This window comes from Cynara cardunculus (assembly GCF_001531365.2).
Source record: "Cynara cardunculus var. scolymus isolate 2C chromosome LG 1, CcrdV1, whole genome shotgun sequence".
In the NCBI taxonomy this organism is placed as follows: domain Eukaryota; kingdom Viridiplantae; phylum Streptophyta; class Magnoliopsida; order Asterales; family Asteraceae; genus Cynara; species Cynara cardunculus.
Window position 1 is genome coordinate 39,568,933 of NC_037528.1, and position 21,751 is coordinate 39,590,683.

General features: G+C 36.8%; 1 protein-coding gene across 1 annotated transcript; it reads right to left on the reverse strand.

Annotated features, from left to right (window-relative positions):
* Positions 1 to 20: 20 nt before the first annotated feature.
* On the reverse strand, positions 21 to 20,106 carry LOC112523766 (histone-lysine N-methyltransferase family member SUVH9-like). Its single transcript, XM_025133446.1, has 2 exons — positions 17,957 to 20,106; positions 21 to 528 (listed from the first exon to the last, which is right to left on the reverse strand). Exon 1 carries the CDS (start codon positions 20,027 to 20,029, stop codon positions 18,017 to 18,019), a length of 2,013 nt encoding a protein of 670 aa, XP_024989214.1. The 5' UTR covers positions 20,030 to 20,106; the 3' UTR covers positions 21 to 528; positions 17,957 to 18,016.
* Between the last annotated feature and the right edge of the window lie 1,645 nt (positions 20,107 to 21,751).

Genomic DNA, 21,751 nt, shown 5'->3' on the forward strand with positions numbered 1-21,751 from the left:
AAATGGTACTTGGACTAGGATTTGACCATTTCAACATGCACTATACATCTATGAAATGTGAACTAAATATGTACAAGGCAGCTATAACATAAAATAAAAAGGCTCAAAGTAAGATTAGTCATCCAAGCAATACAAAAGTCTACAACAAAATGATCAAATCTAGATGTGGACGTGGTAGTATATGAACCTTGGTCAATGCAGATATCAACTGCTTCATACCTGGTAATACTGTAGCTGAACTGAAACGACCATCTTCAACCTCGATATGCCTCTCAGTCCCTTATATATATTTATATATATATATATATATATATATATATCCATTTTTAGTTTTAACTTGATGAAATGGTTATATATTTTCAATTAACTTGCAACTGGAAACAGCAAGGTGAACCCACAGCAGCATCACAGGATGTAAAGCTAACCACTTCCTACTTGTGAAACCTTTCTTGGGAGGGAAAGATAAGATGTCACTCTTTCGGACACTGAGCTGTAAAATAGTTGCCAAGAAGATCGGTTTGTGCCTACCTATAAAAGACAACAAATTTCATGTTAGAATTAACATCAAGATGCCAGAACAGTCGATTCATGGGATATGCAATGAATTATGGTGAAAGGCAAATTAAAGTATTGTATAGCAGTCTCATTATAGAGTCCATATCTATGACCCTTGAGACGTAATTTCTTTTATTCTAGTGTTGATTCATGTTGTGTAAGCAATATCTTGTAGTTTCTGGAAGGCTGTTGCATTCCTCCTATCATAAGGCATTTGGATCTCTATGAGGTTGTAATCAACACAATTTAATTTTTCACCAAAGAAAAGAAACGAAAAGTAAGTACATCTAATTTTCTGTATTAAGTACTGAGAAGCGATGCGCAAATACATAAACAACTTAGAAAACCATATTAGGAAACTATACAAATGATAACTAGAAAGATGAACCCTAGTTATCTATTTTTCAGCTAACACTCTCCCTCCTGTTGGAGCATAGAAATCAATCATGCCGAACTTGTCACAAAGATAATCATTAATCAACTAGAACCCCATTTAAAGTTTCTCATGAAGATGTCCGCTAATTGTTCACCAGACTTCACATATTCTATAGAGATTAAGCCTTGTTGAATTTTTTTCACAAACAAAATGATAATCAATTTCAATTTGTGTAGTACGCTCATGAAACAAAGGATCAGACGCAACACGAAGAGGTGTTCGATTGACACACCACAAGTTTGTTGCTGAAGTTTTAAGTCCTACTTTAGTCGGGAGCTCATATATCCACATTATCTCACATATGCATTGTGCCATAGCCCAGTAAAATGACTCTATGCTGGATCCTGAGACGACTTTTTCCTTCCTACTTCTCCATGAGACCAAATTCCTCCAACAAAATTAAAATATCATGGATTGGATCTTCTTCTATACATTTTTGAACATGCCCAAACTGCATCCGAAAAACATTCAATACGGCTATGTCCGTGATTTGCATACACAATGCCATGCCCCATTACCACTTTCAAGTAACATAAAATTTGTTTTAACACTACCCAATGATGAACTATCCAAAATGACATGAACCGACTAGCCATGCTGACCGAATATGCAATATCAGAAAGCGTCATTGTAAGATAATTCAGTTTCCCAACAAACATTTGATATCTCTCATGATCTTGAAATAGTTCCCTACCTCTTCTAAGGTGCAAGAAGGGAATCAATGCAGATCTACAAGGTTTTTGCTACCAATTTTCCTAGTCTAGGTTGTAGGTCAAGACTCGAGAACATATTTTTTTAGATAGGAATATACTTTTTCTTTACTTCTCGTAACTTCAATGCCTAAGAAATACTTAAGTACCACCAAGTCCTTTGAGTGAAACTAGATGAGATTCTCGTAGTATCACTTCCAGTCATGATAATGTCATCCACATAGACAACTAACAGAATTATACCAGCTTCTGACCGCTTGTAGAACACATAATAATCAGACTTGTTTTTCTTCAAATCAAACTCTTCAACAACCTCAGTGAAACTTTCGAACCGAGCACGGGGACTCTTTTCAAACCATATAAAGATTTTTGAAGATGAGACGATTCCTTTACTCCCCCGAGCAACAAAACCAGAACGTTGCTCCATATATATCTCCTCAATGAGGAAAAAACATTATTGATATCAAGTTTATGCAAATTCCAAGTATGAGTAGCCACTCTCAAGATAAACAACATAACAAATGTCATTTCCGCAACAGAAGAAAAAGTATCGGTCCACTCCATAGGTTTGAGCATAGTCCTTAGCTACAAGGCGAGCATTTAATGTGGCAACGGACCTATCCAAATTGACCTTAACTATGAGCAACCATAACAACCATTTGCATCTAATGGTCTGTTTCCTGTGAAGGCAAATCTACCAAGCCCCAAGTACCATTGTCATCTATAGCATTCATCTCTTCTATCCTGGCATTATGCCAACCAACCATGATGAGACACATCGCTTCATAGAGAGTTTTTAAGGATAGACAATCAAGGAAACAATAAAAGAAAAGAATATGACAAGTAGTTATATGAAACAAATGAAGAAAGAAAATTAAGTACACAAATACTTCACTTTGCAATGTACTGATATTGAATTTCATTTTTAATTTCGGCACAAAAGACACAAAAAAGAAACAATTAAATGATTTTTCATTAAATATGACCAAGTTACACTAGAATAGCTATCCATAAATGTGAGGAAATAACAAAATCCACTTTTAGACAAAATAGGACGAGGCCCCCAAACATCTAAGTCAACCAACTCAAAAGGAACCTTAGCATGTTCAAAGGCTATACGACATGAACTAGTACGACGATGTTTCACAAAGTGACATGATTCAATGGAACCAGAACACATTACTATATTGTGGACAAAGCTTCTTAAGTAACGGGAGAGATGGATGACTCAACTAACAATGAGCCTCAAAAGAAGTTACACCGAAACAAGCAACAGATTGTTATAGCGGTGTGTCAAGAATGTAGAGGCCTTTAAATTGATGTTATGTCAATGACCCGTTTCATTATAAGATCCTGAACTAGCAATGATTAGGGGGGGCGGAATGTTGGTTTTGGGGTACTAAAATTAGGCTAAGAAAAGGGTAATAAGAAACTACTATTTGTTGCTTTCAACGTGAGTAATCTCTATCTTAAAGCAATTTCGCCCCCACCGAGTGTGCTTGGGTTTTTAACGAATTGCTTCCCGGAGTACAATGAAGCAACGTATGTAGTATGATTGTCAAAAATGCATGGTTGCTGATAATCCCGGTGAACTAGTGAGTAATCAAGGATTTCAAGAGACTAACAAACTGTAACACTTTAGGGTAATCTGGTATGATAGAACTGAGAATGTCTTTTCACAGAAAAAGGATGTATATATAGGGGTTTTAGTGACAATTAAAGCTGTCACAGAAAGTACGTGACTCTTCAAACAGTCACCATTTGCGACACCTATCCAAACTGTCACCAAAAGTGACTTTTCAAGGGCTGCCTTTTTCCTTTTGTGACATCTGTCCAAACTGTCACCAGAAGTGACTTCTCGAAGGGTAGTCTCTTCCTTTTGCAACATTTGTCAAAACTGTCACCAAATGTGACTTTTCGAATGCACATGTCGAAATTGTCACTTATATCCACTTTAGGTTTCATTTTGGTCCTAAGTGGAACAAAGTAAAACCGCTAAAGCTCAAGTTTCTCTTATCCTAAGGCTCAACCCGAAGCAAATAAAACTTCTATACTATTTTGAAATTTCCCCACCAAATGAAACAACATTTAAGATGACGAGTTAATTGATTGACAGAGAGCAAAGTAAAGAATAAGTTAGGCAAATGCAAGAGGATAAATAATAAGTAATGGTAAGAGGGGAAGTCTCAGAGCTGAAGGTAGAAAAGAGTTAAGAATATGTCACATGATTGTGGCACTGGAACCAATCACCCATTTGAAGGATGACAAAAATAAAACATCTAGTGGACTTACCTGACTAGCGACAACAGTAACAGAAGAAGATAAGGACTTGAGTGATCCCCAACGCTCCAAGAAAGCGGCAAATTCATCGACATAAGTAAGAACCAAGTTATAAGAGATCAATAGTGCAATATTCGCCATGTGCTTTTTCTTGTGTAGAAGCTTTCTACACTCGAAACTTCGTATGACTTGGCTTATGACAATAGTTGCATAAAATGTTGTCGGTGGTCGAGGTTCGAATCTGTGTCTTGCGTCCTTTGTTTCCGGTATGGTTAGATAGCCTCATAGAAGCATAATTCCGACCGGCCAAAGCACTACTACACTATATCCACCACACTCGTCATACTAGGAGATTTGTTTTCACCCACGGTCTCAACAAAGTGATAAAGACCTGACGACTAGAAGAAGCCCAAAATATCTAACAAAAAATGGAATTAATTTTCCTACCAAAGGCAATAGAAGTACCAGATTGATTGTAACAGTGAGTACCAATAATATTCACTCTCTGTGTATTCAAATGGACAAGAGAGGGAACAAAATTATTCTTGAACCCTCTATATTCAAAAGGACAGCAAGATCTTGATATATTCAAATGACCAGAAACATATCAGAGATCAAAATATATAACGAAGCAATCAAACGGCCAGAAACACAGATCAGATGTTGGTGGCAGCAACGGACGGCAATGGCGACGATGACGACCTAGTAGCAGTGACTAGGGTTTCATGTGTTTGATGACTGGGGTACAGATGTACGACAGCTATGCTGGGGTTCAAATGTGCAGTAGCAGCAATGGCTGTGGTTCAAATGTGCAGCAGCGGTGACAGCAGAAGTGGCAACGGCAGAAACAGCGATTGAAGAGGCTAGAGTTTCAGATCCATGACTACTGTTTCCTCATGTGCGATGGCTAGGGCTATGAAAATGACGACTAGGTTTCAAAGCAGTAGCGGAGCCATGTAATAACCAGAGAGGGCATGTGCTCCCCCTCAAATATTAAAATAAGAATTCGATGCAGACCCAATTTCTTTTACCATATATTTGATTCATCTACATGGCTCCCTCTCTCATGCACAGAACAATGTGTGTGCTAATCTATCTGACATCACATTCTTGCTACACTAATCTAACGAGCATACCATCTTTAAGGATCAAGCATTACAAGTTAATTACCTAACTACCAAATAGGCTTATGATAGTGAGAAGTGGATACAAGTATTTTAGTTAAGTTACCTAATTTGTCATTTCAAGAACATTAATATTTATATTCTATTCATCTACAGGTCAATGCTTCCCTGATTCCAAATCCTGGCTCCTCCCCTGTTTCAAATGCTCTGATACCATGTAGTCAAAGGTAATCTAGTTTTATGTATTAATAATGACTTAATGAAATGTCAAATACATATACAACTTAGGAAACCATATTAGGAAACTATACAAATGACAATCAGAAAGATGAACCCTAGTTATCTAGTCTCAGCTAACACACATTTAAGCAAGAAATTCACATCACCACCCACTGACACTACAGTCCAACCTCTAACAACAATCCTTGAAAGGAGATGAAATGGATTAAATGAAGTGCAAAAAAGGCATTTCTGAAACAAAATGTTGCTTCGCAGAATACATTTTTGTCAAATAAGTACAATAACTAAAACTATCATTGCATGAAATTTGTTGGTACGCAGGACATGACTAACATAGACAAAAATGCATTTTTTTGTCTCACCAGAATGAAGATCAGGGAGATGTCAAATTAAAACCATAAAAGGTTCCACAAATCTTTAACCTGCCTACCTCATTCTCGCATGTCCAATTCTGTCCAGTCCCGTCTGCTTACCAAACGCCCCCTTTAAAGAACAGACTTCAATGTGCTTAGGTTGCCCTAATCAAGGAAGTGAGCTTGCTACAAGATGAGAGTTCACACCATGAAAATTTGGGTACATTGTAGGTCGTGTATGCACAATCTAACTCTCAATAATTTTTAATGACTGTTGCATTAGTAATGTCAGAGACTCCATTTTCACCTAAAAAAGACAACGTTTGACTTGGCACATAGTTCAATAAGACACTGACTAAGATGAAGACCTAAAATTAACCCTGAATAAGACAAAAATAATAAAACTTGAGGACCATAATCAATCCCACCAATATTATGTAATGAATTAGTTGGGTAAATATGAAAAAGAACCCCTCCAAAATAAAAAGTGCTGCAAGTTTTTGGGATGGGAAGAGTATAAAGATAGCACAAAATGTGCATGTACTAGCTACATGTCCATGGGCTAATATGAGATGCATGATTTCTATACGGAATTCACCTAACTAAATTAGTTAAAGAGCAGACCAGTATGTATTATTAAATCTAAGGAATGAAATCAGTACCAGTGAATACAGAAAAGTTGAATACATGACATGCAAGTGAGATTCACTCATACACAGCAAGAAGAATTACAAGTAGAAGGAATGTGGCACCAAAGAAAAGGCATGTTTCACTAAGCAAGGAAGTAATTGACTAACGCATAATATAAGCATCTAAATGTTCAACAATATAATGGTACAGCACAAAGATCAATAATGCACCATTCATGTTGACAAAATGCAATACTGGAAAAAAAATTAAGGGCAATTCTATTATCACGAACAAATACACATCCTTCTTGTGAGGATGAAACAAACTATATCCCCATATTTCTTCCTTGGGAATATATCATAAGTTCTTAGCAACAAGCTTTAATCATCTGATGGACTTGAGCCGTTATAGCACATCTACACATCATTCTAGTATTAATGGCATAAATTATAGACTGTTCCATTTTAGTACAACTTTTAGTCATAGCCTAATGATTTATAAGCTTCAAATTAAGAGGATAATTGCACTTTAAACATGGAGAATATGGATATTTAATAAGTTCTGGTATAAGGAAATACACATTTAAAGCAAATCTAAAAATTCATGAACAGATTTTCACCTGAGAACAACATCAAAAATAAGAAAAGAAAAATGTGGAAAGATTATCTCACCATGAGATGAGATCCAACTCCCAAACTTAGGAGCGCTTTTGATTAGCATATCAACTTGGGCATAATCCATACCTATGAGCACCGACTTTGGAGTGTTAAGAGATGGTTTCTTTGATTTTTATCTATTATGGATAGGCTTAGTATTTCCTAATTTTTCTAGCCTCTGAATTTGTTTCTCGGTATGTTTGGTTTTGCTTTGTCTCAAAGGCTTGTGAAGCCATATTTTGTTTTTTTGGTTTCCTAAAAAGCCATAATTTACCTTTTATATGATAACATAATGAATGAAACAAATTATGTCACTGCATCAATAGGTATCTCTTCGCCCTAGTTAATTTCTCTTGGATAATTTGGGGATTGAGGTGCTAATAAGTTCATCAAGTAAATGTTTAATCTTGTAATGTGTTTCCTCTTATAGCACTAATTGCAGTTTCTTAAACCCCACCCTGGCCCCCTTGTTACCGTGTCCTACTGTGGCAGTTTTTGAATGCTTTAGGAGTGACAATTTCCGAACACATGTATAGCAGAGTACAAATAATAAGTAAATACTAATATCAAATCTCAGGGTTTACCATTTCTCCACCAAAACCACTAACATCATTACAGCCATGAGAAGCAACAAACATGAGTGCTTTTTGTTGCCAACACCAATACTACAACAACAAGAGATACCATTTTCTCAGCCAATCTCGTTTCAGATGAAGACACAAGGAATAATAAATTGAGAATCCTAGTCTTAATTCTACTACATGACATTTAAGAAGGGCCTTTCGTAATTGTTTATATATGGCATTCAAGGGATTCTGTGTGTACCTACGACTACAAGCCACCATATTTGATTTGGGGTTAAAAGATGAGGATAACACCATATGCGAACCTACCCGATTGCTACTCCTATATTTTTACTAGGGAAGGGTTGACTTTGAGACATTATGTTCTTGGTTCACAAGATGGGTGTCTACATGGAAACGGCTGTTCTACTCCTTGGTCCTCTTTGGGGTATAGGTCAGGTATGCATACATCTTAACCCACCTCTCCAGGTAGAATATACCGTAGTCTTTTGGTTCAGTCTGGTTTATGCTCTTGGCTCTGCCTAACGTGTTCTTTCCTGCTGTAAGAACAAAGCTCTTAGGCATGGCCTTGGGTGATCTTTGCATTTCTCAAAAATGTTTTCCCATCAATGGGTTGAATCTCTTCAAGGATTGAGGGTATCAATTAGCATGTCATGCTTTTTTTTGCATGTAGGGAGGTGGCCATGACCTAAGTTTCACTTCTATGCTTGTCCCTTTGAACCATTAGCATTGTAGATTTACTTCCCTTGTTTGCAATTATTTTAAGATATGTTGCGACCCTAAAAATATGTCGGCCCATTGCGAAGATTCATATTATGTTAGGGTGTGATCAAAGCTTTAAAGTACGAAAACACGAAGCAAGGCATTTTTCCTTGGCATGTAACGCCTATAATAATATACCAAGAGACGTGATCCAAAGAAGGCCGGAGAGGTGGGGTACTTTGGATGTATGTTAGGGCGAAACAAGACATGTATAAGAATAAACTGAAGCTGCTCAGTCTTCTAGCATAGCGGAGTGAGATATATCGAAGAATGAACTTAGCCTTCAACCACAAATGGGGTCCTTTAGGCAGCCGATTGCCCATTTGCTTCCACTGAGAAACGAGGACTTGTGTTAGGAGCCCAATGAGGCAATGAGGGAGACGGGGTATTTCACAATAGAGATAGGTCTACACCACGAATCGACGTTAATCCTTTTTTTATTGTGATTTAGATGAGATCTTCTGAGGGATCTACGGGAGTGTCCCATGATGTTTGCCATTCGCTGAGACATCGTATTCGTAGTGGAGTCAAAAGTAGACGACAACAAGAGGTTGGAGCAGGGGAGGGTGGCTTTGAAAACACAAAGTTTGCGAATTACTCGCTATAAGACATCATATTTATGGTGCAATTTAAGGGGGGCGTATAAAAAAGGGGGTGGAAGTCAACATTAGGGGAAAAGGTACCCCCAAAGGGTCAGTTTCAAATATGTAGGCTCCATGATTCAAAAAGAGGGAGGGGTAGAAAAATACATAACATACCTCATAAAGGCAGTCTCACTAAAAAGCTGGTACAGGGTGGTGTTGTGGGACAAGAAAGTCCCACTAAAAACAAGGGGATAATTCTATAGGGTAGTAATCAGACCAACGATGTTAAATGGATAAGAATGTCTGGCGGCAAAGAAGGTTGTTGAGGGGAAGTTGGAAGATGTGGAAATGAGGATGCTTAGGTGGACATATGGTCGGACCATGTTATACAAAACGCTGAATCAGGCTTTCCGAGCGGAGCTGAGAGTTGCCCCGGTAACGAATAAATTGCGAGAGGGGAGATTGTGGTGGTTTGGGCTCGTTTATAGGAGATCATTGACATCAACGGTGAGGAGAGTAGAAAGATTGTCAGTTGAGGAGGTGAGGGGAGGCCGAGGAGGACGTTGGATGAGCAATTGTGGATGAACATTGCGACCTTAGACATTTCAAAGAACATGACCTCTGATAATAGTACTTGGAGGCAGAGGACTAGGGTAGCAGACTAGACGTGAGAACCCAAACCATGTTAGGTAATATTTGTATATATAACAATGATGTGGCTTAATAGGTGATGATTCAACTTTTGGATAAAACCAAATTGATGCCACCTTTTTTATGGCAATTAATGCCACCACCTCTTACTATATATATATATATATATATATATATATATATATATATTATACATCATGCAATCTCCTTTTCTTCTAAAAACACATACAAAAAGACCATGGTTGAAACTTGGAAGGAAATTAGGAGAGAAAAGAGGGAAGAACATGAAAAAGATATAGAGAAATTTAGATGTTTGGATCAGTGAAATACAAATATTGAACACAGGATTATGACCTTCTCAAGTGGAGAAGCTCAATGATAGGTTTAAAAGGGTCGCTTGGGTATGGTTTGGTAACTTTTGATAAGGTAAACATACAAATTCTTCAAAATCATTTGATATATGCAACGTTTATGATTCCGTTATGAAAATATATGATCCCTTTATGAAACGGAATAGTTTGATATGAAAATTTTCATGATTTTGGCATGAAGAAAATGGTTTCTATATGTAACGAATGATTTCGGTAAAAAAAACGATATAATTTATATATGAAACAGATGATTCCGGTATAAAACGATGTGAAAAATGGCTCAAATTCATGTTAATATGCATTCGGGGAGTCACACGACACCTGGAGGCATAGAACAAATAAAATAATCCCATATCAAACTACGAAAATCGTTATAGTAGTACTTACAAGTCTTAAAACATAAATTCGAACCAAAAATAAAACAATAAAATTCATAACAAACGCAGGATTCCATGTCAAACTAAAAAATAAATTCATAAAAATGAGAGAGAATTAAACAACGCTAAATGGAAAAATACAAAATTATTCAATATACTATACATAATAAAATGACTTACTAAGACAAATCATCAGAAGAAGGGGATGTCAGTGAGAGAGAACTGTGAGGGGGGATTGTTGCCATGAGAAAGCATGAGGGAGGGATTGTTGCCATGAGAAAGCATGAGGAAGGGAGGGAGGGAGATCAAGTTGTGAGAGACAGGGGAGGCATAATGAATAAGGTTTCATTGGCAATTATACAGCTAAAAGGGGTGTACACCTCTACTCTACCTCCTCTGCCCCCATGCACCTCTAATTGCATGCCTCAAAAGCTTTAAAACCATGGGTGTGTCTTATGCTTACTGTGTGTCCCATGGACTAACATGCACCACATTTTGTATACCAAAACCTTAAATGTGCTAGTTGAACAACTAAATTCTAATTACTCAACCCAAGAAGATTGGGTCTAAATGGAGACTGATATTGTATCTTTTCTCATTTCCCATAAATGAGCTTCATTTCGGCCTAGTGCAAGTGTTGGATACAAACTCGGTTGAAATGAATCTTGTTTTTGTGTTCTTTCCCAATTAGGAGGGTAATGTTTTACCAATAACTTCGGGTCATATTTGCACTATCTCACAGAGTTATGGGTTAATGATAAGTTAAAGTGCCATCGTTTTGTAACTTTTTTGGCTCCACTTTCACCAAATTTAAGAAATGGCATCCTTCAACTCAAAGAAAAATTATACAAGACTCAATTTTTTTTCAAATTATCTCCAAATACCTCCTTCCAATATTCCTATCAATCTCAATATACACAAGCTCATTGATAAAGTGCGGTAAACTTTGTTAGGTCTGTTGCTGTATCAACACATTAATCATGCATGAAAAACACTTGGTGTTGAAAGACGTTTGCAAGTAATCGTAAAAAATATAATCAATTGATTTAGAACCTCGCTGGAATTGGAAACCAAATTTGTACATTTGGCATATATTATGTATTCATATTAATCATAAGCTGTCCTAGAATCTTTGTAATCAGTCTAGAAAGTATTTATTACCAAAATCTTATCTTATTTATAGAGGGCCTATTTAAAGGCATCATTCTCTTTGAATAAAAATGAATTTAGAGCCTATTTCTCCGGATGGTATCGGTGTACTACTAATCTAGAGGCCCATAAGTCTTCTTTCTACGGCCTTCCTCATGGCCAATCCCGATTCCACCAATGATAATACACCAAGGTAGCAAGAAGATCCGAGCACACCGGTCCGATTTGGTTCGGCTGGGGAAGGAAGGTGACAGGATAACCTTTTTAGAGGATGAGCTTTGCGATCTCTTCCATGAATTAAAAGAAAAAGGAAAAAGGCCCATTGAAGACAAGCCCCGTTTATCCACCGGGCTATTGATCGAGTCCAGGAAAATTCGAGTGCTCCCGAATAAAAAGAAAGTGAGAATCTTGAAGTAATCGCAAAGGAGATGAAAGAAAATGTTCTTACTAGTAGAGCCTAAATTTACTTAATTTTCAGTTCCACCATGAATTTTTGTCTCTTCTAATTCAAGTACCTCCGCTATCCTCGATGTTCAAAATTTTGCAAGGATTGTGGCCTTAGGGGCTTTAAACCATATAACTAGTTCATCAAATCAGTTCGCCACCCCTTGTCTAAGTACTAAAAAGATTAAAGGTGTTGGTGGATCTCTCTCTTCAATGGTCGGTAAAGGGATTATACACTTATAATTGTCTGTTATCCTAAATGACATTCTCCATGTTTCCTATCTATCTTGTAGTCTTTTTATATCAGCAAAATAACTAAAAGATCAACAATGTTTTGTTTCTTCTCACCGTTTCATTATACCTTTCAAGATATATGTTCTTAGAGAGGACGATTTGGAATGTGAGGGCATATAGTGGGCAGTATTACTTCAATCTAGTTTCTCCCGCTCAACTGAACAAAGCTTTTGTCTCCGGTTATAGTCCTAGGGATAGGAATGATACTATGTGATAGCATTATAGGCTTAACCACCTAGTTTCTCATATTTGAAATATTTATTTTTCATGTTATTTCAGAATGAAAACTTGAGCTTACTTAATTGTAAAGCTTGCCAATTTGCTTAACGTACTTGTATTGTTTCCATGTTATTCCTTACATATCAGCTCAACCCTTTGCTCTCATTCATAGTGATATATGGGGCTATATAGAATACCAAACACTACAAGTGCAAAACTGTTTATCACCTTTATTGATGATCATACACGTGTTAGTTGAATATTTCTTATTAAAATTAAATCTGATGATACCTTGACATTCAAAATTTTCTATTCTACGCCAAAAACCCAATTCTTTGCACATCTTCAAATATTGCACATAGACAATGGAATTGAAAATTTTAAACTCAATTTGGGTCATGCCATCATTTATAAAAGTTCGTTTGCAAGCACACCCCAACCCCACAAAATGGAATTGTTCTATGCAAAAATCGACACCTATTGGAAATTTCTAGACCCCATTGTTCACAACTTTGGCCTCGAAACATTTTGGGGAGAGGCTATCCTTATGGTTGTCCATCTTATCAATATAATACCCTCTTTGAGTGTTAAAAATATCACACTCCTTTCTTTATGCTCCTTTAAGCATATCCACAATAGAGTTGTTCACCTACAGAACAACCGTAGATTCGACCCACCCAACCCGTTCAAAAAACAAGCTTGGACAACTATTCTTGAAATAGCAGGCGGGTCTGGATAGAGTGTAAATTGGAAAATATATCTAGGATAGGCCTCCCAGCCAGGCACGTATATAATTTATGATTAATTAAGATTTTATACATAACTAATACGTCATTACTTTTTTATTAAAGAAAAGTTCAGATCACTTGGCTGACTTTGGGCCGAATTCGAACTTGCACCGATTTATATAGTACATCTCGAATCTCAATCTTGAAACATTAGGTAGTAAAATATTTGGTTGACGAAAAATCTGGACTCTACAGTTTGATAAATCTTTGAACATGAAATGTCTATACTTGTAAAACTATTTTTTAAGCTATGTAGATTGTTATGTTTTTACGGCTTATTTCAAGTTGGAAAAATGATGTATTTTGAATTATTTGACATAGCTTATGATTTTATATAAGTTTTATGTTTTTTTAAATGTAAAAGATTTTTGGGCCCATTAGTTCGTAGCTCTGCACCCATGCCCGTTTACCCGTTTATAGGATGCGTATGGACAAGTTATCAAGCACCCAAAAAAAAAGCTTCGGTTTACTATATTAGGCCCATTGGACAAGAATATTAGGTTAGCCTAATCCCGTAAATTATCACCTCTAATCCATATACACAGCTTGTTTATACTCTTCCCCTAAAACCTGTCGGTGTACCACTTATGTTCATATCCTTGGCTCAAATCATTGTTAATTTGATCATCGGGCTCTTAAGTGCCTTTCTTGGGCTACTCTTCTACCAAAAAAGGGTACAAATGCTACCGTTATTCTACTTGTCACATATAGATCTCCTTCGACGTGACATCCAATGAAGAACAACCTTTTTATCCCAACCTTTTTATCCCAGCCTTTTTATCCCAAGGGAGGAATGTGAGTGATATTCCGGTTCAGATTCTTGTCTTCCTAAAACAATGATGAACCTCCATAACTTAATACAAGCGCCTCTAAGCAACAACAATCTCATATTCTTATCCACCCAAAACTAGGATCTCTTGGTTTACTTTCGGCACAAAAAATCATAAAGTAATGCAGTTGGTTGTTGTTCCAACATCTCATGAGTCTAACCAACAAACTATTCCTGACATAATTAATCCCTCTCTTGACCCTGCTTTATCCCATGATATTTCCAATCTTGAGTCTTCCAATATGATTGAACCGGAGCATGAGTTACTTATTGCCAAAACAAAGGGAGTTCGAAGTTGCACTGAACATCCAATCTCTATATATGTCGGGTATAGCATACTAACTCCACACTATAAAGACTTTCGTAGCAGAAATCGAGAAAATAATTTGTTCCTAAGAACATTACCGAAACTCTTCCATAAAAAAATAGAAGAAAGCACTTCATGAAAATTTGTGGGCAATCGAAGCCAACAACACATGGACGACTATCAATCGACCAAGAGATAAACATGTAGGTAGTTGTATAAATGGGTGTTTACAGTTAAAACACAAAGTTGATGGAACGATAGATTGATATAAAGCGAAGCTAGATCCCTCAGACACATGGTATGGACTACAATGAGACATTGGCTCATGTTGCCGAGTTAAATAGGGTTAGAGTTCTACAATCAGTTGCAACCAATCTCGAATAGCCCTTGCAACTTCTAGATTCTTAACAGGCATTTGGAAGAAGTTTGCATGAACATTCCTCAGGGGTTTGAAGGAAGGTATGTGATGGAGAATGTCTATCACTTGAAAAAAATCCCTCTATTGTCTAACAATCTCCAAGAGCATTGTTCAAAATACTCAATCAGGTGATAAAAATATGTGGATACAAACAAGCTCAGTCAAATCACACCTTATTCTTCAAACACCGACACGAGGGTAGGATTACTATCCTCATCCTCTATGTTGATGACATGTTAGTAACACGTGATAATGATTATGGAGAGCAAGAAAAGCTTAAAGGCATGCTAGCCCAAAATTTGTAGCAAAAAATCTTGAACAATGAAGCACTTTCTAGGAATGGAGGTCGCAAGAACAAAATAAGCACTTTCAAGGAGTATGTGAATTAATCTTGACCAAACACGTACTTGACGAATTAAAACTTCAAAGAGTCAAGCCATTAAGATTGTATAGCGATAGCACATCTGTAATCAACATAGTACATAATCTAGTTCATCATGACAACACCAAGCATGTTGGAGGGGTTAGACACTTCATTAAAAAAAAATTAATGAACATGAATTATGTGTTGTACATTTTCTCAGTAAGCATTCAGATATTGACTAAAAGTCTACGGTCTACCAAAAGAAAGTTTTGATGAGCTAGTTTACAAGTTGGGCGTGTGGAATCTCTTGAGGGAGGATGTAGAAAACATAATCAACTGATTTAGTATCTCGCTAGAGTAGGAAATTAAATATGTATATTTGGTATAGTTTATGTATTTAGATTAACTATAGGTTAACATAGAACCTCTATAATTAGTCTAAAATATTCGGTATTTATTACCAAATCTTTTCTTATTTGTGCAAGCCTATTTGAAGGCATCATTCTCTTTGAACAAAATTGATTCAAAGCCTATTTTTCTATAGTAACATCTTGCAATCTAAGTTGAACTCATAGAAGTCGATAAACCAAACTATGAAATTCAAACTATTGTCCAATGGCAAGACAAGTGGGAATGAAAGTCATCGTCTCAATAAACCAAAATAGATCAAATGTACCTGGTATGTACGCTAGGAAGTATAGTATGTCGGTAGGATGTATGCAAACTTTACCTCAACCCTAAAGAATGAAAGGCCCACCATGAGTAAAGTTTTGCAAAAAAGTTTTGGAGAAATCTTGAGCTACCCAAATAGCTTGGTCAAAAAAATTGAAAGATTTCATGGTTTTGAAAAGTTGATGTAGTGCTTGAGGCATTTATTGGTATAGCATGAAGATTTTTGTAAAAACAGTAAGAAAAAAAGGATATAGAAGAAAGTACTAGAAACTAACATACTTCTTCCGATGTGAAATAAGTGTCCACATTTCTATTTTAGTTTACTCCAAAAATAAGTGCCTAATTTCCAATAATCCAATTTTACCCTTAATTATGATATGGAGAAATTCATCACTCCCTCTATTATTAAGGGTAAAATTGTCATTAGTTAACTAAAAAGTGCAGTAATTACATATTTATAAAATTGTGTGCCTTTTTCATTGTGGACATTTATTCTAGGATGTAGGGGGTAGTAAAAACGAAGAACAATAGGACATGTAAGTAAGCCAATGGTCCCACCCCTGTAACCTTACCTATGGCACTCTTGACTACCGCCAAGGCTCTCTAACCCTCCCCCCATTCTACCCGTCCATTATAGCTTACAAATTTACTAGGTCCATGACGAAATTTATTTTATACTTCCAATTTTACCTGCATAAAACTTGTCTATTATAGATATCAACATTAACCCAGCTTAAAGGACGACAACAAAAAGTTACCCAAACTACACTACTTCAATCTCCCTCACTTTTACCTCTTTTCAAATTTCTCCATCTCTCTAATCGGTAGAATCATCGATGTTTCAGCATTCACCTATTTTAAACATTTTCAGACCATACTCCTTTTTGGACATTTAGAGTTTATGCCTCAACATTCTTAACATAATGCAATGATGCTCCAATAGTTAAAAAAGCTCGATAAACTTATTGTTGGCCAAGTGTATTACAATAACTCATACTCATATTCATCCGAGTCATTTAGGCCTCCTTATTTAGCCACCTATCAATAATATTTCCACTTTATTCTTTCAGTAATTTCCTTTTCGTTATCCCATTCCATGTAAAGCCATTTAACGCTCTAAAAGGTTTAATGCCACTGTTCAATAGTAACACTCTCTTAAGTATCTGCTACTTCTCTTTTCCAAGATATACGAACGAGCTCTAGGATATGTAATTTCATAATAGGGCTAGAGAATTTAATCAGCCCCAATCATTCTATACTGAAAATTCATAACCAAATAACCACAGATATTTTCCCTCTACCCTAACACTTATAAATAGATGTAAAAACAAGCCTCATGTGCCTAGCAATTCTAAGAGCGACTGAACACAATGGATACATGCATACAATGCCGATCAGTGAAGACATGGTCATATCACATATGGAGGTTCTTCTGCTGCACTTTGGATGTTTCTATAAGCAATACTAAGAAATTAAATGCAAACAAAAACATGTTATGGCAACCAACAGTCCATCATTCTCCTGCCACCAGGTTAGTTCAGATTCAATTTAAATTTTTGTTGTTGACATTGATAGATAAGAAGTAAAGAGAAAATATTTTCTAAATCACAGAGCACAAGCAGTACGCGAATGAAGTGGCAGAGAAGCAGTACGACTGCACCAAACAAAACTTAATGGAGTTAAGACAATTGACCATAGCATAACAAAACGAGAAAAACAAACAAAAGAACAGCCTAAGGAGCAATAGATGAAACTATAAAAAATGAAGTTGATGTTGATCATAAAAGCAAGAACTTATGAATATGATGAGAACATCCAATGGTCCATATACAGAAGATGAGAAATTGATCGGATGGAGGATCCAATAGCTAAGAGAGGAACAAAGAGTTTCCACAGAGAGCAAATGTAGAATGGAATTCACATCCCAAACTCAGAGAAAGCTATTGATAGCACCATGAACAAATGCTTCATATAAGATGTAATTACAATCCAAGGTTGCTACTAAAATATAACATGGACGAAAGTGAAGTACAGCAATACAAAATAACAGGAAGAAAAACATTCAAAGGTACAAGAACAAACATGCATGGTACATCTAATAGAACTCAGTTAGCATAGTGCATCTAATACAAAATAACAGGATGAAAAACTGTAGTTACCTTGGTGCATATGCATCCCCGAATCTGCATTCAGGTACACAAAAGCTACTTGAAGTTGATTTAGTTACAAATAGACAGCTTCCCCGTCCATTCATCGGTCTCCCCATAATCAAGACTCAGTTCCCTCATAGGAGGAATGTTCTCCATAGCAAACAGCATAAGGTGAGGGAATGCAAAATTGGAATGATCATACAGCACCAGCTGAACTAAAACATTTGGACACGAACTATGGCTCATGTAACAAGCAACATTCCTCATTCTTGAAACATCAATTGCAAAATCAAGTGGAGGTATGGACGGATATGATGGGCGTACATAGTCGGTGAATATTTGGGATAAATCCCCCCATTCTGCCCATCTCTCACCAAACCGGTTTGGATAGACTAAATTATCACCATTCATTGTAAAAAGTTGGGCTTGCTGTCTTGTGAGAACAACTCCGGTGTATTCACAAATAAAAGAACCAGCCGGTATCAAGTCCAAAGATCTAACTCCCCAACCAGTTTCCCTTGATCTGAACACTTCAAACCTGTTTCTAATACCCTTTTGGCTGACACGATTCTGACAACTGGGAGGGCAATTGCAATGTGGTCCACATTCAAATATTAATGGTTTTCCTCGGACAAGTAAACCGTTGTGATCATACGCGAATGCACCACCATTCTTTGCAGTACAAATACAATCGTCCAAACATCCAGACACACAATTACATCCGCCATTGTTCCCCCCAAGGTGATACACAAAGGGAGGAAAAACAGATGTCACCAGATACTCATAGAACATTGGCTCGTGATTATTGTCAATGTCATTGAATACAAGCACGGGGATGTTTTCCTTCTTCTTCGACATATCCTGGCAGATATATCCCTTTGGTTTAACCTCAATTTGTGCATTCCTAAGACTCTGGGCATATTTGAGGATCGCACTGCCCATTTCAGGTTGATTTTCTATCCTCAGAAGCTTAAACTTAATAACACCAAAACCAGATTTTCCAGCTTCAAGCCAAGAATCAACAACTTTATACAGCCCATCATAAACATACACTTTGCCACTTGGGCTGCCTTCATACTTAAGACCACGAACAACCCGTACCTCAATACCATAATGCATACTCCGCTCCATGCCTAGATTCCCACCCTCCAATTTCTGATGGTTAGCCTGCCTGCTGTGCTTGTCTTGCCCGCCATGGCCTGTATATATAATAACATCACCAGCATCTTGATCATCTTCATATCCACCAGAAACAATTATACTGGTAGCAATTGGATCTCCATTTGCACTCTGACTGGAGGTCAGGTAATCAATCCCTGCCTGAGGTAGACCATGCATTCCCACAACACACAGCTCCATTCGGAAAAAGAAAACATCACCAATATAAACCCCTGGAATCGCCCCAACAATCCTTTTATCGCGATTCAACCAAAGACCACGATCTTTCATCACAGAAGCAGACTTCAAATCTCCCCGTGCGCGGGGAAGACGCCCATACATATGAGACTTACGCTTCTCGTCCTCCATAGCACAGAAAACCCTAAGAGAGTCATAAATCATCCTGGTTTTCCTTACCACGTCTCGGAAATACCTTTCGTCTTCTATTCCCAGGTTTGTAACCCTAACTAATTCCGCTGACCGCTGTTGATTCCTCCGACGAGAGGAATCCGAGACGGCCGAATGCTGATTTTCTTCGGGGACAGGCACAATTGCTTGTGAATTCGGATCCATGAGAGCAGCAGCGTCGTCGTATTTATCGGTCTTCTTGGAGAAGGCGGTCAAGAACAGCTCTGAAATCCTGTTGAATTCGGAATAAACATCGGTTTCATCTGAGACGGGTTGCTGAGCAGGTTCCGATGTGTCGGGCTGTGTGCTGAGAGTGAAATTAAGGTTAGGGTTTGATGAATTAGTATGAGAATGACGGGACTGGGGTGGCTCGTCAAAAGGTTCTTCTTTAGGTTCGAGCTTTGGGATACTCAGGGTTAAGGCAGTAGTGGCTTCCCGGATGTTACCGCCGGCAACATCAGTGGTGTCCATCACAGGAGAATCAGGATAAAGATTTAGGTCGATCAGAGAACCCATTTCAGAGGAAGATGAAATACCTCTTCAGAAGTAATGTATAAGGACTCTCAACGTTGATATGAAGAATTGCAGAGACCTTGAAGGTGCTGAAATGGCGATTCCGCCGGAGAGAAATTAGTGACAAATGAACCAAGAAAATTTAAAAGGGAAAATTGTCAGAAAATCTGTGCTTTTTGGATTTTTGAGTTGGTAGATTAAATCTTTCTTTTAAAAATAAAAGAAAAATAATATCGATGTCAGAAGGGGTTGACGCCATTCTTGTGATCTTGCGGAACCGAGACCCATCCCCACATAATCAAAAATCGTATCTTTTTCCAAGAATCAACTAAAACAAAATGTTCAAACTTGAGATCCATCAAAATCCATGGCTTTTGTTCTATGAGTTTCCATGTATCTTTCGAACTCAATTTGATGGTGTTGTGGGCAATTTTAAAGGCAGACCAAAAAAAATTAAGTTATTTTTTATCATGTATCTTTCACTTGAATAAATCTTTTGATGACGCAAATTACTCATATTGAGATTAGGCATAGTTGTAAAAGTTATTGTACATCGTCTTATGGATGTTTTGTATATGTTAGAATTTGCAAAGGTTTGTTTGGCACCTTATTTTAATCAGTAGAAAAAGATGAAAACTCATTCATCTGCATTTTATGATACAATATTGGTTAAGGTACATCATGTCTAATGAATGATTAAAGAAATCAGACCACTAAACTCAAACATCCAACAAATTTCCCACATCGACGATGTTGCTATGTTCCATGTTACATAAGTTGGCTAGTAAACATAGAAATTAGACCATCCCCATCATAAGGGGGAAAAAACTTCTTGATGTTATTAGAAAGAATCTTTTAACAAATCTTGCATAAAATTGAACTTCATGATTAAGAAATTATAAAATTGCATAAAATCTTATGAAAATCCATTGTGTTCTTTCAAATTTTTCAAAAAGAACCCTATTTCGTGCATAATTAAATAGGGGGCTTCTTAATTTGATGAAGGTTCTAATACACCAATGAGATTACAACCGTTTTAAGAAGCACTCATGTTGTTTCAGAAAAGGGTATTACCAACTTCAAAATTGACTCACCTTTCTCCGAATCTTTGAGGGATTTTGTAGTTTTCAACTTTTCTGTATGTTGATCTACAACATCATCTTCATTTTCTCTCTATACAACTGCAAAAAAGAATTGGGCAAAAACCAAGGGAAATGTGAGAGAATGTTTTGAGAAGCAAAAATTGAAATCAAGGAGGTAGGGCCATCGAGGAGATGTGATTTACAAGTTTTACAAACGACGGACAGTTTATATGTCGATGGCGACAAGGGAGGAGGAATAAGGGTATGATGTGACCAATCGATGAAGACAACACACACAAACACACTGTCAGGGTTTGAAAGACTTGCATACACCAAAAGAGACGGAGTTCAAAAATAAGAAAGTAGTGATGAGTCAAAAGTAAAGAGTTAAAGTGTATTCAACTTAGGGCATTGTTGTTAGCACCTCAAATTGGGGTGTTAAATTTATTGGAAAAAAAAAATTGTTGCCGGTTAAAAAAAAATTTATTGGAAATTAAAAAAAAAACACAAAACACGTCATATATCTAAATCAAATAAATAATATATTTTATTTTATTATTATTCTTTTATCTATATTATATTATAAAGTATTTGATAAAAACTTTTAAAAATCATTTTTATGTATAAAGTACTATTAATTAAT